At 42.3% G+C, this 21,219-nt stretch overlaps 1 protein-coding gene across 1 annotated transcript in view; it reads right to left on the minus strand.

Moving 5' to 3' along the window:
* Nucleotides 1-21,219, minus strand: part of LOC126416747 (guanine nucleotide-binding protein G(s) subunit alpha) — a 373,751-nt gene that overhangs the window by 201,232 nt on the left and 151,300 nt on the right. Inside the window, exon 3 of the mRNA XM_050084587.1 lies at nt 9,346-9,400. Within this exon, the coding sequence (XP_049940544.1) occupies nt 9,346-9,400 (55 nt within the window). The remainder of the gene's footprint in view (nt 1-9,345; nt 9,401-21,219) is intronic.

Genomic DNA, 21,219 nt, shown 5'->3' on the forward strand with positions numbered 1-21,219 from the left:
CCTTTCGTTACATTGGCTACAAAGTCTGCCTGAAGTTAGGGGTACAATGAAAGGTATCCCTTCCGGGCCACTACTTTTGCCTAATTAATCACTTCTCTCGTTGTCCGTTTCCGGAATGACGTCGGATTCTTAAGGACTTAGCTCACTTTCGCACTGCTGGATGCAGTGACAAATTAGTTCCGCTACATCAAAGAGATAGTAGTTCGTTTGCAAGTTCCATGGCTGATGGTCTAACCTGTCGAAGGAGATCCGCGATTGTCGGTAAAATACAGTTGATGATATGCTATACCTGTCAGAGTGCCTCTGTTATTGCTAAAAGTGGAAAGAAACCCTAACATGTGGCACCCCTACCCTCTGCCACGCACTTCACGGTGGTCTGCACGGTATGCACGCAGATGTATGTGTACCGGGCGATTCAGAAAGAAATAACAGATTTCAGCTGTTTGTTACAAACAAATTATAACAGATAGACATAGATTGCGCATGCCGCAGGACAGAGGAAGATTTAAAAAGTTTCGACACAGCTGCGCTGTTGTTTGTTTGTAGCAAAACGGCGACTACAACACAAGAGAGATCATTTTGTGTGTCGGAATTTGCGCGAAGACAATCCATTGTTCAAGTTTATGGTGCGTTCCGCCGTCTATTCAGCAAGAATCTGCCTCTGCACAAGAAAATTTATGACTGGCATGAAAAATTCTTGGAAGTTGGTTGCATATGCAAAGGCAAGAGCAGTGGCCTGCCACACATGTCTGATGAAAATGTCGAGCGCATCAGAGATGCATCCACACGAAGCCCTCTGAGGCCCACAAGACGGACAGGCCTGGAACTTCAACTTCCTCAAACTACGGTGTGGCTTGTTCTCAAACGACGCCTGGATACAAAGTCTTACACGTTGCAGTTACTGCAGCTACTGCGTACCGGCGACCATAACAAAAGGCATGAATTTTGCATTTCAGTATTCCAGGATATGGAAGACGCAACTTTCCCGGACGACTCAGCTTTCCGGACGAATTGCCGTTTCATTTATCGGTTACAGTGAACCGCCATAATAATTTTGGATTACAAAATCGTCGTCGAACATGAAGGAGCCTCACCGAAACTGAAGGTTTTTTGTGCCGTTTCTGTTCATACGTTTATGGACTTTTTGCGGAGGAAACTGTGACAGGTATGCCATACGTGGACAGGCTGCAAAAATGGTTGCTTAACTTCAAGAATATTTCAATAATTTTTATGCATGACTGTGCCCAGCCTCCCTTTCATCTTGAGGTGCGGCGTTATATTAACACCACCACTCCACAACGTTAGATTGGAAGAGGTGGACAACACGATCTTGTTCATTCTTTTGGTCTCGAATGTCACCAGACCTCACTCCTCCCGTTTTTTTTTTCTATGGGGTAAAAGTCAATATTTGTCTCACGTATGGCAGCTACTCTCCAAGATCTGAGAAATTAAATTGTTAAAGCTGTCGATTCAATCAACAGTTCTGTTGATTCGGTGTGGAATGAAATGGCCTATTGTTTCTCGAGCAACGCATGGTAATCATGTTGAGTGTATGGTATAGTGCATTGCCAACATAATACTATACTGAGACATGTGGAATAGGTTTTTATGTTTAATAGTTGTTTGTAATAAGTAATTGAAATCTGTTCTTTCTTTTTTAATCACCCTGTAGAACCTTGGCCGTGAAGTTGCTCGTTTCAGGGGAAGTTTCTGCATAGCCCTGGTTTCCATAATGGGACAGAAACACCTTCAGATTCGTCAGCCTATATTGGGATGGCCGTCGGGCAAGCCGTCAAAATGTGCTGAAAAACATCTAGTTATCCCGGTTGTAGCAGCGGAGAACGGCCTTGTTTGATACGGTACAGACGATTGCATATTCCAAGTCTGAACACGAGGACTGGAACCGAGTTTGTGGTGGCTTTCATTACCTACAGCGACTGGTGTTTACCCTGATTCCATACGCGTTTCTCCAGGAGCGGCGCCGCGCTGACGCTTCCTGTCACACCGGAAACAAAGGAGCGGCAAGGCGTGCCGGTGCCGCCGTCGAGACGTGACGTGAATTCGCTGACGGCGTGCACGCCAGCCTCTGCGGCGGGTGCGACCGGGCTGCGGAAAAAAACTGGTAGCTTGCTGCAACAGCTCGTTCATCCATGCTGGCTGACGCGCGACAGTCAAAACAAGGTTTAACTGCTCAGCATTCAATAGTCAACCCTTTCAGGTAGCTGCTCAAAGGTCCGATCCGTTTATCTGTGAGCACAGTCAAAAAGAAAGTTAACAACGGATACTGTACAAGGAGACAGAAAACTCTTCCCCGTTTACCGTTTACAGCTAAAAATTTCAGCGAATCGACCCTTGTCCTCCATTTAATGGGGCCATTCCACAACTTCTGGTTAATCTAAGAGAGAAAAATTACTCTAGAATTTTTGAGAATCGCTTAAATCTGATTCACTGTCGGAGCTCTTATAGCTGCACCCCATCGACCGGGCATCGTTTGTGGAAAATCATAACAAAGTACTTCCTTTACGTAATATTTTCAGTTCGATGAGTGCTTTTTGCACATTTATCATGGACTTTTAACTAAATGTGTCTGATACTGTGACATCTGCACCCTTCTTGCATATTAAGAAAACAAAATTCCTTCTCTTCGACATGCCTTGAGAGACGTAAGTACTATCTGAAACTCTTAACTCGTGCTAACATTATCTTGCGTTGTAAAATTACATGGATTATCTCTGAATTTCGCCAAGATTCAATACATACGGCTGAATACTTCTCACAAGACTCCGCAAGCTTTAAAAACAGGTTTAGCGAACAATGAAACACAAGGGGCGGAAAATGTCAACTTTTGGGGACTGTAGATCGATAACAACCTCAATTGGAAAACCTACTGCTAATAATTAACGACTCTCGGCTCAGCACAAAGCCCTGAGGAAGGCCACTTGTAATAGTGGCCGAAATGTCAGGCAATTTCATATATTGACAATGCGGTCAACAACCCAAAAGAATTTTATTGACACTGTACCAGTCAGTTAGCTGTAATCACCGCATGTTTGTGTTAAACTTCGTAATTACATAAAAATGAAACTGTAACTAGTGTTATCCGTTTAGTAACATTAAGTTCTAATTCCAAACAGTCTTGTCGCTCTTAGCGATTTACAGGGTGGCACAAAATGAACGCATGGATTTGAGTTCCCTGGTAGAAGTGGAAAGCAGTAGTCAATTACCCCATAGACTGTTATCCTGTCGGTTTGGGCATCAAGTTTCAGTAACAATGTCACTGTGGACCTTTCAGCATCCTGATTTCACTGTTGAACATTATTTCAAAAGTGGTGAATCTGTTATCACCGTTCAATGGCTTTCCCGCACACATTCACATTCAGTGTTGAGCGAAATGGTTTGATATCTAATCGCAACATACTACTACGTTGGGTCATCTCCTTTCGCAGAACTGCATCAGTTGTGAAGAAAAGTCGACTGGTCGACCTCTTACAGCGTGAACACAAGAAAATGTTGCGGACTAAGTACGCCTTCAGGTCCTCGCCAGTCCACTACGCGACGTTCTCTGACTTTGGGCATGTCTCGTCGCTCGCTACAGCGCATCCTGGGTTGAGAGTTCCAGTTCCATCCTTATAAAATAATGATCGTACAGAAGCTTCACGAAAGTGATTTCGACGAAAGAGGATTGTTTTTTGAGATAAAGCTTGATGTTATTGCTACTGATGACGTTTCGATAATGATAAGCGACGAAGTTTACTTTCAATTGGTCGGTTTTGTAAATAAGCAGAACTGTCGCTATTGGGAAGCAGACAATACGAAAGTATTGCACCGTAAACCACTGCACATTGCTAAAGTGACCGTGTGGTGTAGAGTTACCTACGGGGTGATCGTTGGGGCTTATTTTTTTGAAAAAGGTGGCGCTAGTGCAACAGTAAATTCTGAACGATATGTTTCGCGGACACAACTTGAGGCTTTGGGGATCAACACAAATGTGGTTCCAACAAAATGGAGTCACCGCACACACAACTAATGCATCCATGGCAGTTGCTAGAAGTGTTTCGTCAATATTTGATCTCACGTTTCGGCTATCTCCACTGGCCTGCACGCTTACCAGATCTGACGGGCTGTGACTTCTTCTTACGGGTCATTTGAAATGCCAAGTCCATTGCCGCAAACCTCGTTCATTCAACAATCTGAAAGTTGCTGTCGTTAAAATGCATTTTATATGTGATCAAAATAAATCTAACCATAGCAGCTTGTAGTTCAAGCGTTCTTTTTGCACCAGTCTGTACGTACATGCGATCTGCTGACAGTCAAACGAAGAGATTAAAGGCTGGACACTGTAGAACTGACCAGATCTTACAGACGTGTCACACTGCTAGGAGCTCCCGACGGATAACAGCGGTCCCCAGCCTCTGTCGGCAAGCTATAGCACAGGGAGCAGGGAGCGTTCCAGGTTTCTAGTAGTAGCCAATGGGAGACGTAGCAGGACCTGCAGTATGATTCGCGATTTCAGAGTTTGGCCTTCACCAAGTACTACTATGTGCATGCAGTGTACCGCAATTTGTGGTACGACGTCTACCCTGCTGGCCGCCAAGATTTACTTTTTGTATGTGTACCGTATTGTAGGAAGAATGTATGATTCAATCTGTAGGTCATTTTGTGCTATACATGGTGCAAAATGCAGTACACAGAGCTGCCACTTCTGGCCGCAACAATGGCTCTAACTCGACTTTGATGACATAGGGTACGTCATCTCATGCTGTTTGAATTGTATCCCATGTCCAGCAGCCGCGTTAGCTTTAGAGTGGTTGCGTGCCACTCTTGCGGCAATGTATGACCCGATGTTTTCACCGGGTGAGTTCCAGATGAAGTTAACAAGCGGTCTTACGTTATGCTGTTGAGAGGTAACAACAATGAAATCTCGAAGTTTGTGCACGGACATCGACCCCAAAGCTTCACAAATTTAACGGTCGCTATCAAAATTACCGGCTATCCAAGTGAACACAGCCCACATCATACTGGGACGAACACCCGCTTGCACAATGCGTTGTTGACAACTTGGATCTATGGCTTCATGGGGTCTGCACCACACACTAACCAAATGAAATCCTGAGTCATCTTACCATGCCACGGTTTTCCAGTCGTCTAAGGTGCAACCAATATCGTCACGAGCCCAGGAGAGGCACTGCAGGCAATGTCATTCTGTTAGCCAAGGCTCTCTTGTCGGTAGTCTGCTGTCATAGTCCACTAACGCCACATTTCGTTGCACTGTCCTAAGGGATACGTTCGCCGTACATCCCACATTGATCTCTGTGGTTTTTTCACGCAGTGTTGCTTGTCTGTTAGCACTGACGGAAACACCGCTGCTCTCTGTCGTTAAGTGAAGGCTATCGCCCACTGCATTATCTGTGGTGAGAGATGCCTGAAATTTGATATTCTCGGCACACTTTCAACACGATGGATCTCAGAATACTGAATGCACTAGCGATTTCCGAAATTGAATGTCCCATGCGTCTAGCTCAAACTACCATTGCGCATTAAAAAATCTGTTAATTCCCGTCGTGAGGCCATAATCACGTCGGACACCTTTTCACATCAACCACCCGAGTAAAATGACAGTTCTGCCGATGCACTGCTCTTTTATACTTGCGTGGGCGATACTGCCGCCATTTGTGTAAGTACACAAAGCTATCCCATGACTTGTCTCCTTAGTGATTTGACGATTTGATCTTGGCTGCATACTGCCTTCATTTTGTTCCAGTTATGAAGGTCTAAAGTGTACTTTTTTGTGACCATAAGTGCGTAAGAACAGTTTCGATACACTTACTCAAAGAATCTGTGGTCGCTTGGAGGCAGTCTGATTACACGGACCAATATGCCCTGCTTACTGGATATTCCCCTTTTCGCTATATTCGACATGACAGTCAGTGAAAATACATGAATGGTGTTATCACCACACCGCTTTTATTGGAGTACAGCATATTTCAATACTGTGTCACTAGAACTGCGCAGCACGCCTAGTGATTGGGAATGTGACGCCCATGACGAAGTTGCTTTATTTGATTTTAAGTTTCACAGTATAAAAGAATGGTCACTGATAATAGGGTGACAGGTGAAGAGCAGATTTATTGTAAATTTATCTTTACTACTGAAGTTGATGTATTCTGGACTCGCGTCAGTTGGGCGATTTCTCTTACAATGGCTCAGATAACTGCTGGTCATTTAAAAAGTGATGTTATTTCCAAGCACATTTGACGGAGATAGTAGGTTCTGCACCTTTCATTTTATTGGTTTCTGTGGATAACACTGATATTTACTACATCAATAAGGAGAGGCTATTAGAAGAATGGCGTACCTACCGAGTACATGGTTATTTGTTTTCTCTCATGGCCTGTCGTATTACTATTTAGTCTTCGAAACGTGCTTTCGATAGCGCTCTTAGTCATAAACATATATTTTCCGATTACGGTTGTCTTCGGGATAATTCGAAAAAGCAACACTATATTAAAGTCTGTCTCTGCTACCACCGTTACGTGCAGCTAGCGCACGTTAAATAGCGTCTTGTAATAGTTTCTTCCAGATTTTTTTTGTTACGTTCGTGCCTTTACATTAATGTTAACAATTTGTTTTCCATATGGCCCCCTTTTAATTTTCTCTGCTACATTCCATGACCGTAATTTACATTTTCTGACGACGGTTAATTATTTTACGATTAGTTTCCTCGTGGAACATCGATCTGAGTACCGGAAAAATGGAAGAACACGTAAGCAGCATTGATCCTGTTATTTATTTTAGAAGATACACTGAAGAAACGCAAACCTGCGTTTACAGCATTTGGAGATTTAGAGAATCACTTTGAAACTGTTTGGCAACGGCCTTGCCGCAGTGGGTACACCGGTTCCCTTCAGATCACCGAAGTTAAGCGCTGTCGCGCGTGGCCGGCACTTGGAAGGGTGACCATCCGGGCCGCCATGAGCTGTTGCCATTTTTCGGGGTGCACTCAGCCTCGTGATGCCAATTGAGGAGCTACTCGACCGAACAGTAGCGGCTCCGGTCAAAGAAAACCATCATAGCGACCGTGAGAGCGGTGTGCTGACCACACGCCCCTCCTATCCGCATCCTCATCTGAAGATGATATGGCGGTCGGATGGTCCCGATGGGTCACTTGTGGCCTGAAGACTGAGCACTTTTGAAACTGTTAACTGGAATGCACTCTTTGAAATTCTAAAGGCATTAAGGATAAAATATAGGGAACGAAAGGTTATCCAAAATTCGTAAAAAAACATATACCGGTTGAAGCATAAAAAGCTGTGAGCGAGAGAGATAATGTTGTAGCCTTTGTACTACGTAATTCCATCTGTACATAGAGCAGCCAATAAAGGAGGACGAGGAGAAATTTGAAGAGGGAATTAAATTTACGGAGAAGAAATACGGTACAGTCATTGAGGTTTGCCGACGACATCGTAATTTTGTCAGGGACGCCAAAGGTCTTGGAAGTACAGCTGAAAGGAAAGAGGTTGTCAGATGAACAAGAACAAAACTAAAACAGTGTAACAGAATGTAGTCGAATCAAATAAGGCGATGCTGAAGAGGTAGTAGATCGGTTTTGCTATTTCAGGAGCAACGTAACTGATGATGGCCGAAGTACAGAAGACTAGCAAGATATTAAATCTTGTCTTTTTTAGAAGCGCATAATATCGAATATAAACTTACGTATTAGGAAGCCTTTTCTGAAGGTACCTTTTGGAGTGTAGCCTAGCACGAAAGTGAAACGAGGACGACAAACAAAACATACAGGTAGAGGTTACGACTTTCTGAAATGTCGTGTCACAGCAGAATTCTGAGGATCGGAGGGGAAATCGGTTAGCTGAATGGTACTGACTAGAATTACCGAGAAATTAATCTATGGCACAATTTGATTAAAAGAAAAGATGGGTTAATAGTACACACTGTGAGGCACCAAGGAATCGTCAATTTTGTAATGGATAGGAAGTATGGTAAGCAAAAATTCTAAAGACGGGCCAACGCTTGAGGATGGTAATCATGTTCGAATATATGTCGGTTGTAGTAGTTACGTAAAGATCTAGAGCTTGCACAGAATAGGCTAGCGTGAAGACCTCCACCAAGCCAATCTGAAGACGAAAACATCAATAAGCAATAAATTAACATGAGATGTTTACTTGACTCCAGTAACTTCATTTGAGAAAGTTACTGTGATTTTGTCTCTGGGATGCAATTGAAATTATGTACTTCAAAAATAGTTTTCCCATTTTGAAGGGTATTGGGACTAGTACTTACGATGTGTGTTTCACCCGTAATGTGATGGACTGACGAACATGTGTCGCTAGCACTGCTTTACGTGTTCTGGGAGTAGTGTAGTAGCGAAAATTCCCATCACAGCACAAGAGATCATACGCAGATACGGGACGGAAATCTATGTATAGGATATGCGCAGCAATACGGCGGTGGCGACAAGCAACAAGCAACCAAATCGCAGCAGAATGCACGGTAAAATTTGACCGCTACCCGGCCTGAAGTCGCACGTTAGGCGAAGGGAAGGGAAGCGAAAGCTGAAATGTAGAAGTATATAAGATTAGATGGATGGATCATATAAATAATGAAGGAGTGCTGAACGGAGGTGGGGAGACAAGAAATTTGTGGCACAACTTTACTAAAAGAAGGGATGGACACATTCTAAGACATCAAGCGATCATCAATTTAGTACTGCGGGGAAGTCTGGGGGCGTAAAAATCGAGGGAGGCCAAGACATGAGTACAGTAAGCGGATTCAGAAGGATGTACATTGCAGTAGTTACTCGGAGGTGAAGAGCTTGCACAGGATACAGTCGCAGAACTACATCAAACCAGTCTGCTGACTGAAGACAACAACAACAACGAACGTCAGAGTTTGGCCACTATTATACAAGCCGAACACACAATTCTTGTAAATCATCACAAAATATCTCATCAAAATAGCTCCATAGGTCCATAATGGAAGAAAAGATGTTAAGCTGACGCTTTTTATCGCCGATCTCTGAACCCCTTGCGACAGCACATGAATTAGAAAAAGTGCTCCACCATTAACAACTGACAAATAGAAGCCTCACTGCCTAAGTTAGCCGCGTCTAAACTTTGTAAAACTGACTAAGTGTTGTCTCCTAAGTTCACCAAACGATGTCCAGCGACTAATCAGTACATTAAGCAACATTATCCATGTGTCTTATTTTGAACCGCAAGAAATATTATATCCACCCAATAAATCTAAAAGTTAGATATCTAAAATTCTGGACTACAAGAGAGCTGCGACACTTTTGTATTATACAACTACAGAAATATGCGTACTTACTAATATCGCATCTCGAATATTCTTCTTGATGTCTTCTATTTTCTGCCTCTTCTCTCTGAAAAGAACGGAAAACAAAAATTAATGAAACTGATTCAGCTAACGGCTAGAGGTTTTGCGTTGTAAATGTGTATTTGAAGGTGTCAACCTTTTTGAAAATTTTCATGCAGGTAACAATCCGACAGACATTAAAAATCACTCTTAATCCCGTATGAAAATACTACGTTTCTTCGAGGAAGTAAGCCTCACTGCAGTAGCCTCTGCATTCAAAATATTTGGTATTGAAGCACTAAATGATTCAATCGCTCTTGCGTCCTCAAAACATTCCAATTGACAGTCTGCAGACGAGGCCCGCAAAACCATCAATGAAAAAAATTCTACCTTATGTTAGCGAGGATAGTGAAGAATAGCCGAGCGAAAGTAAGGTCTGTTCTCAGGACAATAACAGGCGAAGGTTCTATGTGTAGAAAACTGTTTCGAAATATTTGGAAACCATATTTCTTAAAATTTATTCTCTTTTTAAACTAGGAAGTTTATGCCGAATATCTTCAGAACTGTATTTCTACTAACTTCTTGCAAAATTAAGCCGTTTTATTACGAGGTTTCACACATCGTTTACATAAAAGCTTGTTTGAATTGCGTATATGTTACGACTTTCCTTCGCATAAAGTGTAAAAAGTAGCATTATTTTATACTCAGATGTGTGGGCGTATCTCCTGATGAGAGAGCAGAAATCTCTTTAACAGAAACTCGTGCACTATGCTCGACTGATGATAAAAGCTTTCTTGACAGATGTTGGTTAGAAGCCACTGTTCTCTTAGATGAATCCACCTACGTTTGTTCTCGACTTGGTTGCTCGGAAAGGAAAAATAAAATTACGAAACACAAAATCATTTCCCGTTTTCAAACGTATTCTTCTTCTTATTTCATGCATTCACGAGAATACGCTTACTGTTTCCAAAACATATCGCAAGATGATTCGTCATTATTCAACTGAGCATGGGAATGACAATGTATGTTTAGATACATCGGCGTTTCTGCACAGTTTGACCTGACTTCAACCCACCTAGTCTATATTGCCTTTAATGAAAAAAGTTGAAAATAGAAGCAACATATTTGATCCATCAGAAACTCCACGACCAATGTTCTCAAGAAGTAACCTACCACGCTGATTTCTTTTCCAGTTTACACAAAAGAAAGAAATTACTGTTAACAAGAAAGAATCTTTCGCTCTGCACTATCCTTCCAAACATCTTGAGTGAATTAAGACTCTAGAGCGAAATTGCTGTGAGGGAACTCTGCGCTTCTAGACGACAGGTAAATTGCGCCTCAGAGCAGATTAATACGTGCGTACTTCAGTAGTTCACTCTTATGGACCAACCAACTGATCACTGTGGATTAAAACTGAATACTGAGTAGCGCGGTGCAAATTCAATTAACAGATCAATTCCTTCGCCAAATTACTAGGAATAACGACAGTTCAGTCAACCACATGGCAGTCAGTAGGTAGCACATAAGAGATACCACGCAGTATCTGGGCCAAAGTTCGTGGAGTTTGAACCACTTGCCGCGGCTGAAGGCTAGAGAAGACAAAATTTAATCGCCAGGAAAACAATTTCGGGTCGACAAAAGTATCATGTGCTAAACAGTAAACCGATAGTGGATATGTAAGAGCGCAACGAGATGTATTCTCTGTCAAACACGTGAAGGTTTCTAAAAAAAGATCAGTTAAGGCAAAGATCAGTTTCAGTGTCCTGACATGCACATATAATCGCATTACAGTGGATAGATCCTTTCCCCATTGTTTCCCAAACCTACTTAATAGACACTAGCAGACTAAACAATAAAACAATCAAAACGGTAATAGCCTCTTTCATATGCTAACCATAAATAACGTTCAACTCCAAAGTTATCCGTGTAAAATATCATTAAACAACATAGGAACTAATGTCCCGCGTGTTTGTAGCATCACATTGGTTGGGGCAGGATGGTACTGCTTAAAGTGAAGATCATCTACAGCAGCTAATATTTTTCATAGCACCAAACGAATAGATAAAGAATCAGAATTTATGATGGAGCACGAAGGTAATTTCTGGAAATGGCTCACAGATTCTGAAGTTAGTTATTATACTGAGCTCACACTGGAACCTGTTGGCAGACGGTTACATAACTATCTGGTTTGGAACATCGAAGCCCAAAAACAGACATCAGCTCCTGTCTGAGCTGTCAGCCACAGATTTCAGTTTCTGTCGGCAGCGACAGGAGCTATTAATCGAGAAGTTTCGCTGAATTATGGAAGCTACGGCTCCAGAGAGGTTTGCATACTTTATTCAAGCAGTTAGCCTATAACACTGTGGAAAGTCTTTAAGCACTAGCGTGCAAATTGTAAATTGAACACACTGACAAATTTCCTCTTAACACATTGGTGAAATGTTTAAGGTATATTAATAACAGTAGGGCATTATGCGTCGCCGCGAAAGTCAAAAGTGCGTCAGAGCCCCAGTACGGTGAAAGTCATGGTGATCCTTGTGTAGGACTATGATGGTGGTGTTCTAACACATTACGTTCCTCCACGGCAGACGGTCAATGAACAGTATTACTGTTCGTTTTTGGAGCATCACCTGCAACCAGATTTGCGAAAGAAGCGGCGACACTTTCTGCGCAACCCACCTATCATTTTGCACGATAATGCGCGGACACATACAGCGCAGCTGTGGCTGCTCTGTTCGGTCGATGGGACTGGGAAGTACTGTACCATCCACCATACTACCCGGACTTAAATCCTTGTGACTGATTTGATTCCGAAGATGAAGGAGCCACTTCGTGGCATTCGCTTCAGAACTGTTCCAGAGATTCGGCAGGAAGTAGACCGCTCCATTCGCGCCATCAACAGAACAGACCCTGTTAACGGTATACTACGCCTTCCACATCGCTGGTAACGAGTTCTACACAATAGTGGTGACTACTTTGAAGGACAGTAACAGGCGCAAACATTTAACTCTTTTGTGTCGGCTGTGAATAAATAGTTGCCACTATAAGCTCCAATCCTCGTATTAAACTGAAATGGCTGCAGGCGATCTAACAGGGACAGACAACCAACGATCGACAAAAGGAATCCACAGGAGACTGCGCACCGTAAAATAACTGATGTACAGAGGGGATGGAAGAGTTAAGAGTCGCATCGGTAACATCAAAACCAAAGATTATCTAAATTCTGTAAGGATGAAGGAATAAAGTCGGTCGTGCCCTATTCGAAAGAGTAACTCCAGCATTCTTGTGAAGTGTTTTTTCGGGAATTACGACAAACCTAAATCTCAAAGGGTAGGTGCGGTCGGAACTTTTCCCTAACGCGAGTATAGATCACTTCAACACTTCGCTCGGTTCTAACTGAGCAATCTTAACATTACCGCAGATAGAAACGTTATTGTACGCCTACTTCAAATTCGACAATTGACCTGAAAAAGCCTCCAGGTAGATACAAAATATTTGCGAGCGCGGAAATTTAAAGACCGTTAAGGGTTGCTCTATTGCGGGCTGCCACAGCACACAATTCCGGATCACTTGCAGCTTTTGCGAACCGGCTCATGCTTTATGTGCGCAGCAACTTGCCTATGAAACAGCTGTTCCTCCCTCAGACACGTGTTCCTCCCTTTCTTGAGTGGTTCAGAAATCCACATTCCGGAAGGCTGTTGCCAAATTTTCCGTAACTTACTTGCTACTTTGGTGTGTAATGTTTCTAGAAGAAAAAATACTTCGAGTAGGAAGGTTCCAACATTGCAATGAACAAGCAGGTTCATTCTTAGGACGGATCCTCCCATGAGTGATGGCCTGTTAAAGGCAGCCATGTCACACTTCCCATTGAAATGAAATGATCGCACGGCATTTATTGGCCGGAATATCCCCTTCGGGGTTCGGCCGCCGTAGTGCAAGTCTTTTTAGCTGACGCCACTTCGGCGACTTGCACGTCAATGATGATGAAGGACACATATCACCCAATCCCCTGCCGGAAATCGAACCCGGGCCCCTTACGTGGTAAGCACTAGCGCTACCGCTGCGCTACGGGGGCGGACACACTTTCCATTACACTGTAGTAACAAAAGTCGTGGGATACCTCCTAATATCGTGTCGGATCTCCTTTTGGCTAGTGTGGTGCAGCGATTAACATTATGTGGACTCTACAATGTTGCAAGTCCCCTACAGATTTACTAAGCCATGTTGCCTCTATAGCCGCTCATAATTGCAAAAATTTTAGCGGCGCAGGATTTTGTGCATGAACTGATCTCTCGATAACGTTCCATAAATGGGATTGACGTCGGGCGACATTGGTAGTCAAATCATTCGCTCGAATTGTTCAGAATGTTCTTCAAACCAATCACGAACAACTGCGGGTCGGTAACATCGCTGTATGGGAACCTGAAGTCCATGAATGCAAACAGCCTCCTAGTAGCCGAATATAAACATTTCCTGGAAATCATCTGTTCAGTTGGACCAGATGACCTATTTCGTCCATGTAAAAACCGGCCACATTATTATGGAACCACCACCAGCTTGCACAGTGTCTTGTTGACAATTTGAGTACATTGCTTCATGCGGTCTGTGCTACAATTGACCCCTGCCATCAGCTCTTACCAACTGAAATGGGGAGTTAACTGACCAGGCCACAGTTTTCCGGTCGTGCAGAGTCCAATCGATTTGGTCTCGAGCCCAGAAGGCGATGTCGTGCTGTTACCAAAGGCACTCTTTTCGGTCGTCTGCAACCATTGCCCATTAAACACAATATTTCCTGGATTTTCATAAAGGATACGTTCGTCGTATGTCCCACATTGATTTATGCGGTTATTGCACACAGTGTTGCTTGTCTGTTAGCACTGACAACTACACAAAAAAGCCGCTGATCTTGATCGTTAAGTGAAGGCCGTCAGCCCTGTGTTGTCCGTTGGGAGAGGTAATGTCTGAAATCTGGTATTCTCGGACATCCTTAACACTGTGGATTTCTCGGAATATCGAATTCCCTAACGATTTCCGAAATAGAATGTCTCATGAGTTTAGCTCCAACCACCATTCCACGTTCAAAATCTTTTAACTCCCGGCGTGCGGCCATAAATCATGTCGGAAATCTTTTCACCTGAATCACCTGAGTACTAATGACTGCTCCGCCAAATGCACTCCCCCCCTTTATATATAGTGTACGCGGTACTCCCGTCATCTGTACATGTTCACATCGCTATGTCATGACTTGATACATGACTGCATGTAGTACTGGCTATTTTCTGGAGTTTTCTCTGTCTCGCAGCCACAGGTAGGCGAGAAAAAGAGGCAGTTATGCGGCACTATTCGCGTAAAAGTTACAGTAGTTTTAATCGCTTTATACACATTTAAATATTAGTTTTGAATTGTGCCCCAATTTTCCATGTGTATTTGAATCACAAAATCCTTAAAATTTTTTAACTTTTTTCATTTACATTAGGGTTGTTTGAAAACTTTGCATTCGGGAAAGACAGGTGCTATATATGCTACAACATTAAATTCAGCAGCAAAGAAGTACCTGACGCAAACAATTAGGCAATGCTAGGAGGAAATACATTTCAAGAAAACTAAATGATTTCCCTTTCGTATAAATTAGCTTTTTATGAGTTTTCATCAATTTAGTTATTAAAACTCTCATCCCCACCAAAACGACTTTTGAAGTGGTTGCACTTGGCGAATTTAGTGAATGTAGGATTTTTATCAATGAGGTCACATAACAAGAAAAGAAAATCTCGTTTTTGTCATTCTTTTCACTTACACTCTGTATAATTACACTTAGGAATTATTTATACAGAATAACGATTCTCATACAATCGTAATGTAACACGTTTCTAGGGTGGGCAGCGCTGCCAATAATCCACTCCTCTACCATTATCGTCACCTTCGATCACGCCTACGTCTAGATCTACATTACAACTCTGAACACCGAAGTGCTTGCCAGAGGGCTCATCTAATCACCCTCACACTTTTTAACTACCGTCCCACTATTGAACAGCACGCCGGAAAAACCAATACTTCAATCGTTCGATGCGTGATCTGATTTCTCTTATCGCAACTATCTTTTCTCCCTACGTAGGTGGGCGTCAACAAAATATTTTCACATTCTGAGGGGAAAGTTTAGTGATTGAAATTTCGTGAGAAAACCTTGCCGCAACAAAAAACGTCTTTGCTTGCACGAGTACCACTCCGACCATCATATCATACCGGTTACACTTTCTCCCTTATTTCACGATCACACAAAACGGGCTTTCCCTTCTTTGAACTCTTTAGATGTCTTCTGTCAATCCTATCTGGTAAGGATCCCATGCCACGTATCAATGCTTGAGAAAAGGGCGGCACTATCTTCTAAGTGTATTATCAATAACATGCAGTCTTCGATCGCTGTCTATAGCCCCGTCGAGGTTAGCTCCTCCTCCAACAAAAACAGTTCATTGGCGTACGATGCATACCTGCAGGTGAAGCGAAGAGTTTGCTACTACCACAGGCAAATTTACGTTTCCGGAGTTTGTCGTGAGAAGTACCTGCGAAGCTTGCTCGGAAGAAAGACTGTAGTTAACGTCCCGTCGACATCGACGTCATTAGAGACGGAGGACAAGCTCGGATCGTGTGAAGGATGGGAGAAAAGTTAAGGACTGCCCTTTCGAAGGAAACTTCCCGGCACTTGCCTAGAGCGATTTAGGGAAACCACGGAAAACCTAAATCACTTTGTTCCGCTATTACTCGAAGTAGCCCATGCTTTGTGAACTTACACTCCACATCCTCGGTTTCATTGTTTTATGTCTACACCATTAATTTAGTTGGAGAAGTTTCCACACGGAATGCAGGTGGTGGTACTTCGAAAACTGCAGGTTGCTCTTTCACCTACAGAGCCTAAAGAGCATTGCAGAATGCGAACCATACTTCTGCACTGAAATTCCAACAACTGGATTTTCTTATGATTCCTTTAACAGATGAACTCAGTTCAAGAATAGAATTAGCCTACGGCGATCCGAAAATTTTAGTCTCTTTCAGAAGCTAAACACGCACTTTAATTTCTCTTCAGTCGTTAATTACGTGATAGAGTTTAGCGTCCCATACACGAAAAGGTCATTAGCGAAAGCTCAGCCAACGCGCCTAGTTAACAGAGTTAACGGATGGGGACGCTTAGCATGCGGTTGCTAACACAAGATAATGCAACGCTGGAACGGTTTCGGCATAATTTTAAAGCAAAATAAACAAGCCACAATGTAAAACCCAGCTCATGGGTAGGCAACCGCTTTTATCTACCGCCCACCTTTTTTTTATCTGCGTTAATAGTAAAATTTTCTAACCTCCAGCCGGTATTTTTGAATTAGGGAAGTCAAAGTTAAAACATATAATAATAATTACTTACTAAAAACTTTATTACGATTTCATAAAGTTTTGGCAATGTTTTAAAAAAAAATTACCGTCTACCATGAAAGCTGCAGCGCACAGTAGAGTGCGGAGGGACCAGGCTGGCCACACTGATATAGTCACAAAAGAGTGCACTTTGTTTATCCACTCGATGCAGAGTACAAGTTGCGTTTGACAATGAGCCCTTTTCCGAGTGAACGGACTTCCGACTTAAAATTTTATACGTAGCGTTCATCAGGAAATGAAGCCTGCACTCTCCATCAAAGTGTGCACCGTCTTTAAACTTCCTGTCGGACCACGAATCGAACCTGGAACTAAATTTCGTGGGCAACGCCCTAACCGACTGAGTTACCTGGGCACGACCCATATCACCTTTACTTCTGGTGGTACCTCACGCCTACTTCCTAAACTTCACGGAAACATTAGCAGTTTGGGAAGAATTCGAGCTTCGGTGTTTTACGTAAGGCTAGAAAATACCTATGCCTTTGTATATAGCAGTGAAATACAGCATATTACGCCGCAATGTACCCCAAATTGCAGATTTTGTGTTTAAAAACCATGTCTCTGAAAAATACCAAACATCAGACAACAGAGGCCAGACACTCAAACGGTGGGTTAAACATGTATTTATTACAGTACATTACGTGCTACCGACATGATGTTGCAGACACAAATCAAGACTTGAGCACTCAATTTATCATAGTGCCATGATCTACGGAGGATGTTTCACAAAGCATTCGAAGAAAGAATTGGATGAACATTTTATCACGGAATTAAGCTATGTTGCTTTGCTGGTCGGACATAAACTCTTAATTATAATGAAGACGCCTGCAATTTTGCACAATTTCAAGCTTACCCTACTTATATGATGCCACGCCAAACTTGTTCCCCAAGTATGCAAGCCGCAACGTAAAACTCTAATCTGCGGGGCGGCGCTCGGCTGACCATGGTGCTGTTTTTTTAGTGTTACCGCATCCGGAGACCGGTATATACGCTTAGACTTGTGTTTTCTTCATGTAGACACAATTTGCAGCGTAGTTCCTACAAAAGATACGTGCTGCAACTTGGCAGGCTGTGAATCTGCGACTTTAGATAACCATCTTGGTGGTTCTTAGAACACCACCCCATTATCACATCGCGTGGCTATATTTGCACTCGTTATAAAGGTACTAATTTTGAATTACTGACACTGTGAACTTTTTAGATAATTAAGCTTTCATTATCTATTTATTTACTGGCGAACCCGGTTATGCTTCGCAACTCCTAACTATATATGGGAATTGCATACACATCCTGAATTCCTTGTCTCCTCCCCTCTCTCTGCTAATCGTCTCATTCCCCTCCCTATCCGTACCTCCCCCCGCCCCCCCTCTCTCTCTCTCTCTCTCTCTCTCTCTCTCTCTCTCTCTGTGTGTGTGTGTGTGTGTGTGTGTGTGTGTGTGTGTGTGTGTGTGTGTGTGTGTGTGTGTGCATCTCCTCATTCCTTCTCTCTACGTCCACTTCCATCCGAATGTCCAGTAACTTCGTAAATCTCCTCCACCCCCACTTCGGTGCATAATCTCCTTCCCAGTCTCTTTCCATCTCCTCATCTGTCCCTCTTCCCCCCTCTCTACGCCCATTTATTTCTGAATGATCAGCAGACTATCGGGTACAAATATGAAGTAAATCTATTAAGATCTTTCCGAGATTTTTGGCAACAACGTTTCCCCTTTGTATACTAAATGATATTTATAGATACAATATATTATGAAACTACGTAGCTCAAATTGGTTCAAATGACTCTGAGCACTATGGGACTCAACTGCTGAGGTCATTAGTCCCCTAGAACTTAGAACTACTTAAACCTAACTAACCTAAGGACATCACACACATCCATGCCCGAGGCAGGATTCGAACCCGCGACCGTAGCGGTCTCGCGGTTCCAGACTGCAGCGCCAGAACCGCGCGGCCACTTCGGCCGGCTACGTAGCTCATTCCGCCAGAATGTTCATTAGAGTATCGTCTAAAAATTGGAAGTAGGGAGTCTATTCAGTTACATATGACAATGAAGTATTTAGCCTATAAATTATTTTGTTCGAATATACTCTGGTTCTCATGATAAACCTTCTATAAAAAATTCACGGTTTTTACTAATCTACCCCCATTAACGTCAGATAACTGTGCTCAATATGACATAGTGCCTTTGTGTTGGTAAATATGACAGGAATCCGACAGATGGCGTCTCATGCGTATTTGGCAAACTACGTTAACAATCTCTGCTGCTCACATAGAGCGCCGTGACTACCAGGCATTCTACATGCGAGCTTTTGTTGCTTGCCGTTCAGTCATTATTTTGTGCAGGTAAGCTTCTTGCGTTACTAATTCGTTACAATTTTTCTACAAACGTGATGCTGCGTCAGGTACTTCATGAAACTGTCCTGTTTGGGCGTTTTTGTTACGGAAAGTATTGATTCTTCACTGAAGTTTGTATTAATAACCCCGGCCATTTCTGCTACATATGTGGTAAATGTTGTCAAAAAGGCATATAAATGATTTTGTAAAATAAAGCTATCGGACATATTTTGGAAAACAACTTGGACAACAAGATAAATGTTCGGCCCAACACAGCGTTTGTAAAACTTGCGTGGAGCCACTTCGATATTGAAGTCATGGAGGACGAAAAGGACTTCCGTTTGGAATACGGATGACATGAACAGAGCCAAGAAACCATCTCGATGATTGCTACTTTTGTGCTATGAATGTAAAAGGTATGAATCGATACAAAAGGCGCTACTACGTTTACCCAAACGTACAATCCGGTAACCCACCAATCTTGCGTAGTACAGATGTGCAAATACCGACATTTATTTTCTTATCAGACGATTACTGTGGTGATGTCGGTAAGTCAAGACAGTCAGAAGAAAAGCAATAGTGAAAGTAAATTCGAAGAATGCAGTCCTACACTGCACGGCTTTTCTCAGGGCGACCTAAACGACTTGATTCGAGATTTAAATTTATCTTAGAAATCAGCTGAGCTTCTTGCGGCGAGACTAAAACACTGCCTTTAGCCTGGCGTATGAACACCATTCTAACGAGCTACATAGCGCGATATTCTTCCACATTTTAACGAGACGAATGATATGATATAATGTAGTGATATTTCTCCGCTTTTAAATTTACTGCGTCTTGCAGCATACCAACCGAAAGACTGGCGACTTTTCCTAGATGGCTAAAAAATGTTTTAAATGTGTGTTACTACATGACGCAAATAAATTAGCTTCGGTCCCGATAGCTCATTCAACTACTATTAAGGAAAAATATCAAAATGTTGAACTTGGTTTGGATACGATTTCATTTTATCAACATCAGTGAACAGTTTGTGTAAATTTAAAAATGATGAATTTTTTATTGGGTCAGCAAAGTGAATACGCTAAATATCCCCGTTTACCTTGTCTGTGGAGCAGTCGTGCGAAAAATGAACATTGGAGCAGGAAAGACTAGCCGCCGAGAATAAGCCTGACTATACGAAAAGATAAAATCGTTCACGAACCGTTGGTCAGTCGGGGAAAGAATTATTCTTCCGCCACTACATATTAAACTTCTGCTTATAAAACAGTTTGTTAAAGGTTTAGATATGAATGGCGATTGTTTCAAATATATTTGTCAATTTTTTCCGGGTCGCAGTACAGAAAAGTTAAAAGCAGTGATTTTTGATGGGCCAAAAATCGGTACTCTTATAAACAACGATGATTTCACAAACCAAATAACTCAAGTTGAATGAGAACAATGGACAAGCTTTATTTGGGGAATCATAAGAGCCGAAGAATACTGCGAAATAATAGACAAAATGCTCCAGAATTTCCAAAAACTATGAGCTGATATGAGTGTCAAATTGTATTTTTGCACAGTCATTTAGATAAATTTCCTGACAACTTGGGCGATTACAGCATGAGCTAGAGGAACGATTCCACCATGACATCAAGGTTGATATGTTTTTTCTGTTATGATTAATTTGATTACTTTTGGTATTATTTATAGCAATTTGTTTGTTTGAAATCATCCGGTAACTTTAAAATAAAAGTTTTAAAAATATTCTCTTTTGTAATTTAATTTCCAATAAAATGGATTGCCTGTATCTCAAAAAGTAATGTCAATTCCACAAAAATCTTATTATTTTCGTATTCAGCAGACCAAAAATTAACTGAAATTGATTAATACAGGGCTTCCCAACGTGTGGTCCGCGGACCCCTTAGGGGTCCGCCGGCTCTTTCTAGGAGGTCCGCGGCCACCTTTCACCAAATCGTGTAAAATAATGAGTAAAATTATTGAATAAAAATGTGAAAATCAAATTCATCACTATTTTTTTTCTTTGAAAAACATGTGTATAGCACTCGAAAGTTGACAATAACATTCGATCTTTGGCAATAATGTTTGGCAGTCCGCAACACAAACGAAAACATTGGTGCGGCTCCCGCTGTCGATGGTTCGAGTCCTCCC

Source organism: Schistocerca serialis, chromosome 8, assembly GCF_023864345.2.
Source record: "Schistocerca serialis cubense isolate TAMUIC-IGC-003099 chromosome 8, iqSchSeri2.2, whole genome shotgun sequence".
Taxonomy (NCBI): Eukaryota; Metazoa; Arthropoda; class Insecta; order Orthoptera; family Acrididae; genus Schistocerca; species Schistocerca serialis.